Source organism: Notolepis coatsorum, assembly GCF_963971535.1.
Source record: "Notolepis coatsorum genome assembly, chromosome: 1".
NCBI lineage: Eukaryota > Metazoa > Chordata > Actinopteri > Aulopiformes > Paralepididae > Notolepis > Notolepis coatsorum.
The window spans coordinates 66,066,571-66,074,401 of NC_140165.1; the positions used below are offsets into that span (position 1 = coordinate 66,066,571).

The 7,831-nt window shown below is 41.3% G+C and overlaps 1 protein-coding gene across 1 annotated transcript in view; it reads left to right on the top strand.

The window, feature by feature from the left end:
• The window catches only part of psmc3 (proteasome 26S subunit, ATPase 3), a 54,458-nt gene extending 52,937 nt beyond the window's left edge, over nucleotides 1-1,521 (top strand). Inside the window, exon 12 of the mRNA XM_084333361.1 lies at nucleotides 1,232-1,521. Coding sequence (XP_084189487.1) covers nucleotides 1,232-1,342 — 111 coding nt within the window. The 3' untranslated portion in view covers nucleotides 1,343-1,521. The remainder of the gene's footprint in view (nucleotides 1-1,231) is intronic.
• The last annotated feature ends 6,310 nt before the right edge of the window (nucleotides 1,522-7,831 follow it).

Below are 7,831 nucleotides of genomic sequence, written 5' to 3' on the forward strand. Positions count from 1 at the left end.
GTCATGTGGATGAAGTGGTGATCACCCATATTACTTCCGGGCACTCGCTATAGGTCCCGGGACTCGATCTCGACACAATACATAGCGATCCGTTGCCAATAACTCTATAAACAACATGATTTGAACGTATATACTATTATACAACCTGGAAATGGGCCGGGTATTTCGACATCCCATAATGGAAAACTGTCTACCCCACGCTGATCGCCCAACGGCCCGAGGAGACTGGGGTGAGTTTTAGCGTGTAATATTACCGTGTTCGATACTAACTGATCTGATGAACATATGACTCACATTAGATGAATGGTATAACGCTGCCCACGGAATTATAAACGACCCCTCGCCCATCCGGTCAACATCAGATGACTTGTAGTAACTTCCAGAAGTCCGTCCAGTTGGAATTTTTTATATCGCGCCGATTGCTATCAAACTGTATTTCATCATCAATATAATGCATTTGGGGCTATAAATCACGTTCTGGAGAAAGCTGCAGAAAGAGATGAAAACATACTTATACCTTAGACCATATTTTAGTATGAATATGTGAATGAAAAAGTTTAACGTTGCTACACCATGAACAATACATATAGGACCTTGAATGGGCCCTAATAATGGCAATCTAGCAATAGAATTTAAAAAGTTATAGCCCTGCAAAGAAGGGGAACTTCTCCATGTTAAATAGAGCTGGCAACGGATGGTATATGATGAATTTAGCCTTAGGCAATCAAAGTGTTAATTACCGTAATTAGTAGCAAAAGTCCATCAGAATACTTATATTAGATTAATGGGAGCAGCCGGAGAGAAGCAACCAAACGTGTCACAGCATGCCACCGGAAACGGAAATCACTTGTTGTTTTATATATTGTCATTCATTCATAACGGTGGGTAGTTCAGAGACGGCAACTTTGAGGCATATTATATACAAGAGTCCGTATACATGGATTTTGAAGAGCTTAGCGGTGGCAGGCATTGAAAGCGGAAGGGTTCAGGTGAATTCAGGATGTAATCAGGTGGGAGAGTGCAAAACGTTCAATTTGTCTACGAAGGAGAGAGAGAAATGTAGAGGGAGGTAGGTTTGTAGGCAGGCACGAGTCAGACCACCTAAATGGAGCTACTGATGGGTAGAATGTTACAAAATAATATTTAGTTTGTCTCATTTCTCTTAGTCATCTTAATTATGTATCTCTGTCTCTCTCTCTCTGTTTCTCTGTCTCTCTCTCCCCCTCTCTAGGGTATGATCGCTCTTCGTCGAGGAGCAACAGAGTTGAATCATGAGGATTACATGGAGGGAATCCTGGAGGTCCAGGCCAAGAAGAAGGCCAACCTGCAGTACTACGCCTAAGAGGCCTCTGTGTGTGTGTCTCTGTCTGTGTGCGTCTGTGTGTCTGTCGGTCGGTCGGTCGGTGTGTGTGTGTGTGTGTGTAGGTTCTATTGGTCGTGACTTCTGGTTCTGAAACTACAAGAAAAAAACCTGTTTCCATTTTCCCCCCTCCGGAACAACAATAAAATCTATTCCCCCCATTTTGGTTGTTTTTTTCTGTTGATTTAGAAATATATATAGAAAATATATATCTCTCTAACCTAAATAAAATCTCGCTCTCTCTAACCTAAAGAAAATCTCTCTAACCTAAAGGAAATATATCTCTCTCTGACCTAAATGACGTAAATCTCTAACCTAAATGATGTAAATCTCTAACCTAAATAATGTATCTCTCTAACCTAAAGGATGTATATCTCTAACCTAAAGGATGTATATCTCTAACCTAAATGATGTAAATCTCTAACCTAAATGATGTATCTCTCTAACCTAAAGGATGTATCTCTAACCTAAATGATGTAAATCTCTAACCTAAATAATGTATCTCTCTAACCTAAATAATGTATCTCTAACCTAAATAATGTATCTCTCTAACCTAAAGGATGTATCTCTAACCTAAAGGATGTATATCTCTTAGGGCGGCTACGTGGCGTAGTGGGCAAGGCGCTCGCCACGAATGCGGAGACGCTGGGCTCGCCTGTTCGAGCCCAGCGCTCCACATTGCTTTCAGTTTAGCTGGTCGTTCATACTAATACACATTGGCCGTATTAGGGGGTGGGAAACTGATGGGTGGGGATCGGGCGTTGTGGACAGCGACTCCTACAGGTCGGTTGGTGCGCCTGCGCAGTAGAATCAGGAAGTGTCGGGGGCAGCGTGAGCCTCTCACGCGTTACTCCTCAAGTCAAGTCAAGTCAAGTCAAGAGTTTTAATTGTCACGGCATACAGGTATACAATGAAATGCGGGTGGTCTTCGCCACTGAGAGATCGAGCTGCGCAGGTGAAAAGATGCGACTGCTGTTACCTCAAGTACCGGAGGGGACTTGTGCTATGTATGACTTAGTCCACATTGCAGCCGGCTTGTGGGAGGCAAGAAACAGCGTTCGTGACGGGAGGGTTGAATTGGATGATACGAAATTGGGATGGGAGAAAAATATAGAAAATGGGAGAGAAAGTGGATAAAAAAAAAGGATGTATATCTCTCTAACCTAAAAGATGTATATCTCTAACCTAAAAGATGTATATCTCTAACCTAAACGATGTATATCTCTCTAACCTAAAGGTAATGTATCTCTAACCTAAAGGGTGTTTGTTTATTAGGATCCCCATTAGTCATCGACGTGTTGACTATTCTTCCTGGGGTCCTCACAGATATACACATACAATTATGAAACATTCAGTATAAATCAGTCATATCACATACATAATCAATCAAAAATAAACAATAGGCGGTCAGGTGGCGTAGCGGAGATTGCGTTCGTCACCGACGCTGGGTTCGCGTGATCGAATCCAGCTCCCGGCGTTGTCACCAGCTTGGCTGGCCGTTCACACTAATACAATTGGCAGTATTAGGGGGTGGGGAAAGCTGGCGGGTGGGTCCTGGGCGTTGTGGACAGCGACCCCTACAGTTCGGTCGGGACGCCTGCTCAGCGAGGGTAGGATCTGGAGAGAGATAGTAAGTAAGTATTTATAAAGTGCGGCCTCCCACACGTTACACACTCAGTGAGAATCTGCGCGGCCAGGCTGGCTGCACATGCGTCGGTGGAAAGCATGTGACAGTCTCCGGCCTCTCGGACCAACAGTAGGGGAAATTGCGCAACAACCAGGAAGGGTGTTGGGAATTGGCATAACAACTAATGGTGGGATGGGAGAAAAATCGGAAAAAGGAGGGGGAAAAAAGATTAAAAAATAAACAATAGGTCATAGTTGAATCCTTTTTACCACACCTTTAAAACAAGAAGTTTGGATAACATGGCTGCACTTACACTCATGCATGACATATATTGATTTCCTACCGGATTATGGCTCCTTAAGTTTCTTTTTGAAACTTTTCCGTCCGTATACTATGTAATGGGATCCTATTCCAATATGTTATGGCTCTATACATTGCAGTTTTCTTGAGATCATTGGTTCTAGGCAGAGGCAGGATAAAGTGACTACTTGAAGCATGTCTGGTATTATGGTCATGTCATCCTTGGTGGGTAAAAGCACAAGGATGTATATCTAACCTAAAGGATGTATCTCTAAGCTAAAGGTAATGTATCTCTCTAACCTAAAGAAGATATGGAATATGAAGGGACCCAAAGTGTGGAAACAATGGTGGGAGCAGTCCATCTATTTTTAAAATGAAACCGTTAACTTAACCCTAACATTCAGACACACTTCCCATACGTGTAGAGGACAATTCCAGACTCATGTTGACAACAGGAGTTTTTGATTAATAATAATAAACTTTGTTTATATAGCACCTTTCATACAAGAATTGCAGCCCAAAGTGCATAATTACATAATCAGTGATGTAGACACAAAACAAACATAGGCATAAAATGTATGATTTTAAAACCTCCCGGACAAATTGTAATAGATTTCTTATTGATTATGATAGATTTCTGACATTAAAATCTATAAAAGACTATTAGCAATGCATAAAGTGCAGACAGAATGAGTATAAAATAGACTGAATAAGAAGTGCAAAAAGTGTAGACAATGAAAGCAGTGCAATAAAATTGTTCTCAACTACAGAACAACAATCAGTCTGGATGCAATGAGTCCAAGCAGGAGAATGTATTAAAAGCATGGTTGTAAAGTACTTGAGTAATTGTACTTCGTTACAATACTTAAGTACTGTTTACTCTAGTATTATTAGGTTTGTATACTTGTACTTTTACTCATTACATTTCAGAAGGGGGGGGGAACATTTTTTATTCCTTACATTTAAAATGCAGACCTACAAAGTACAAATCTCGCAGGTCCAACTATTTTAATTAGTATATTTGTTTCTCTGGCCGAACTAACGTTAACGTTATTAATTTATTAATCCTGCGGCTGCACTTTATTTAAAAACAGCCAAGCAAATCCCCATCAATGGAAAATGAACCCGCCCATACCCATGCTGATTGGTCCTTGTGTGAGTGTATGCTTGGTTTCGTTCCAGCCTTGCCTAAACACCAGCTGATGATTTCACTAATTGGCTCACCTCTTCAACTAACTCACCTGGAGCAATGTGGAGTTAAGATGAAAACTTGACCCACGATGGAATTAGTTTGAGACCCCTGGGCCCTCATTCATCAACGTGTCGTAGAAAATGTTCTATTTCCACACGTAAGCACAGAACTTAGAATCAGTGCACGCACAGAAATATTGGGATTCATCAACCGTGCGTACACAGGTCCTATGCTCCTCCGTGTTGATAAATACCACTTTGTTCTACCGTCAATGCTCGTGCATGATTATCCATATATGGTCATAAAAGTGATGAAACACCCCCCATGGGATGTGAAATAATGGACTGACCCGAGCGGAACTCTGAGAAACTTCACGGAGATTGTTCACTGCTGTCGAACCAAGAAGACACAACGCGTGTTATGGGATAAATAAAAGGCGGACTTGTAAACGGTGATGTCAGATATCAACGGCTCCCTAAGACCATTGCTGCAATTCTGCCTGGACAGCTCAAAATACTAATAAAGACCGTTCGTTGACCACTGTTTGGCGTTGGTTGTGTGTCATTATAACCGTGCTGTAATATGAATGCCTTTATTAGTTGTGTTCGATTGGCTATATGATTTTTAGAGGCATCTATTTTGTTGTCGGTATTACCGACAACAAAATAGATGCCTCTAAAAATCATATACTATTAGGTAGCCTATATGAATTACATATAATAGCAGCCATAGCCTACATTATGCAACAGTAACTTGCGCATACCAGTGTATGCGACGGACCAGTGTATACCTTATATCATATCATATTCATATAACTTTCTACCTGCTGCATATGATTTCTAGAGGCATACTACAATCTATTTTGATGTCAGTATTGGGTAGCCTATATAAACAATAATACGAGAGCATATACAAGAACAATGAATCTCACTGCATGTATGATGTAGCCTGCCTTTCAATACATGAACTTGAATTCCATCATGTTTGTGTGCGGGACTCACAAGGCTGTTGTCACAATGGGTGGTACCGGTACAGTAATAACAGTCTACACAATATCACGATGGACCATGCCATAGCCTATGTTCTATTATGACATGATCTGTGAGACAAATGTTCTAGAATGTTTGATTAAGATATCATACTCTGACAGCATGCCTATGATCAACAAAAACGCGAACTTGAATCCCATCATCATATTTACATAGTCTGTCCACTATCTGGTGTCATTGCAATGCGTTTTTTATTCTTTCTTATACAGTAAAAAGGGGGAAGAACACTATATCGTGGGTGTTCATATGACTTGTATTCTGCTTACAGCTTCGAAATTCCACTTGTTTAGTTTAACGTAAAGCATTTTAAATATAATCAAAACATTCCCGTGTTTCTGCGGTCTGTGCGCAAAATAATAACGAGTTGAGCTATGCGGAGCGCAGTCAGTCAGTACACCCCGTATATTCCGATAACGCTATATAAACCATGCTGCATTCATTCTGAGAGAAAGATCTATTATTCCAAATGCTATTTATAGGGTTTTGACCATAATTACACTACTGTTGCTATTTTACAATGAACTATAATGAATTACGGTTCATACAGAACATGCCAGTGTTGAAACTAATGCACAGAAGCTCATTTCCTTGTTGTAATAATATATTCTACCACTGGGCGTCAGCTAAGTGTGCTCCGAGCTGTGCGTAAATATAAGCACGGAGTCAAGTTCAAGTTGAAATTGATGAATCCCACTCTTTGCTTAGAAATGGTCGTACGCACAGGTTAAGCACAAATCTGTGCGTAAGACACGTTGATGAATGAGGGCCCTGGTCTATCCCTTGCAATAAAAAAAGTTTTTACTTTTTAGTACTTAAGTACATTTCAAAGTAGAAACTTTTAGACTTTTACTCAAGTGTGTTTTTAGCCAGATACTCTACTTGAGTACGATTTTGAGATGGTAGTACCCATACTTTCACTTAATTTCTGGGTACTTTTTACACCCCTGATTAAAAGGCTAACTTTTGAAAATATTGAGTGATCTAGCCTAGCATAATGTCCATACGTAGGGTGTTTCATAGCTTTGGTGCATAATTCACGAAGGCTGCGTCCCTGATTTTATTTTGGCTGTGGTTGGAGAAGCATCCATCTGCAGAACGTCAGCGCAGCACTCAGTCCCCGTGCTGTCAGGCCCCTCAGGAATTTGGGTCACGAGACCGTCACAGGCCCGCTCAGCAGCGCCACCCACCCAATGGCTGAATTGCCAATGGCTGAATTGGAGTATTGCACTGTGTGGGCAGATCCGCGATGCGTTTATTTAAACTTTATTTAACAGATTGCAGAATGGGTACAGTACAGTACAGCTCAATACACACAATTGTTAAGGGGATGCAGACCAGAGAAAGACTTTCGTCTTGTTTACATCAGGGTCCCCCATTTTCAATTCATAATGACATTTATGACATACTCAATGCAGTACTGTTACATACAAGGGGGAGGGAACTACATTTATGATGAATTGAAAATGGGGGACCCTGATGTAAACAAGACGGAAGTCTTTCTCTGGTCTGCATCCCCTTAACAATTGTGTATTGAGGTGTACTGCAGATTTTGACAACAAAATTAACAATATGATACCGCAAGTTCTGTTATATTTCAATTGCCTTACTTATTTACATAAGTATTATAGGCCTACAGCAGTATTGTACAGCCAGTAACTATACTTTTGCTCACAAATTCCTGAGGGGCCTGACAGCGCGGGGACTGAGAGTGCTGCGCTGACGTTCTGCAGATGGATACTATTGTGTGGTTGGGAGCCTTCAATAAACCAGTAGTAGATGATCGTAATATTCTAGAAGGCACATATATGACAGAATTGTCCATGTAGCTTGGTCCTGTTCCATTTAGTGCTTTGTATATAAGGAGGAGGACCTTAAAATCGATTCTAAATGTTAACGGAAGCCAGTGCAAAGTAGCTAACACTGGACTGATGTTGTCTCTCCTCTTGGTTCTAGTTAATAGCCTAGCTGCAGAGTAGCTAACACTGGACTGATGTGGTCTCTCCTCTTGGTTCTAGTTAGTAGCCTAGCTGCAGAGTAGCTAACACTGGACTGATGTGGTCTCTCCTCTTGGTTCTAGTTAATAGCCTAGCTGCAGAGTAGCTAACACTGGACTGATGTGGTCTCTCCTCTTGGTTCTAGTTAGTAGCCTAGCTGCAGAGTAGCTAACACTGGACTGGTGTGGTCTCTCCTCTTGGTTCTAGTTAGTAGCCTAGCTGCAGAGTAGCTAACACTGGACTGATGTGGTCTCTCCTCTTGGTTCTAGTTAATAGCCTAGCTGCAGATCGATGTAGCTAACACTGGAC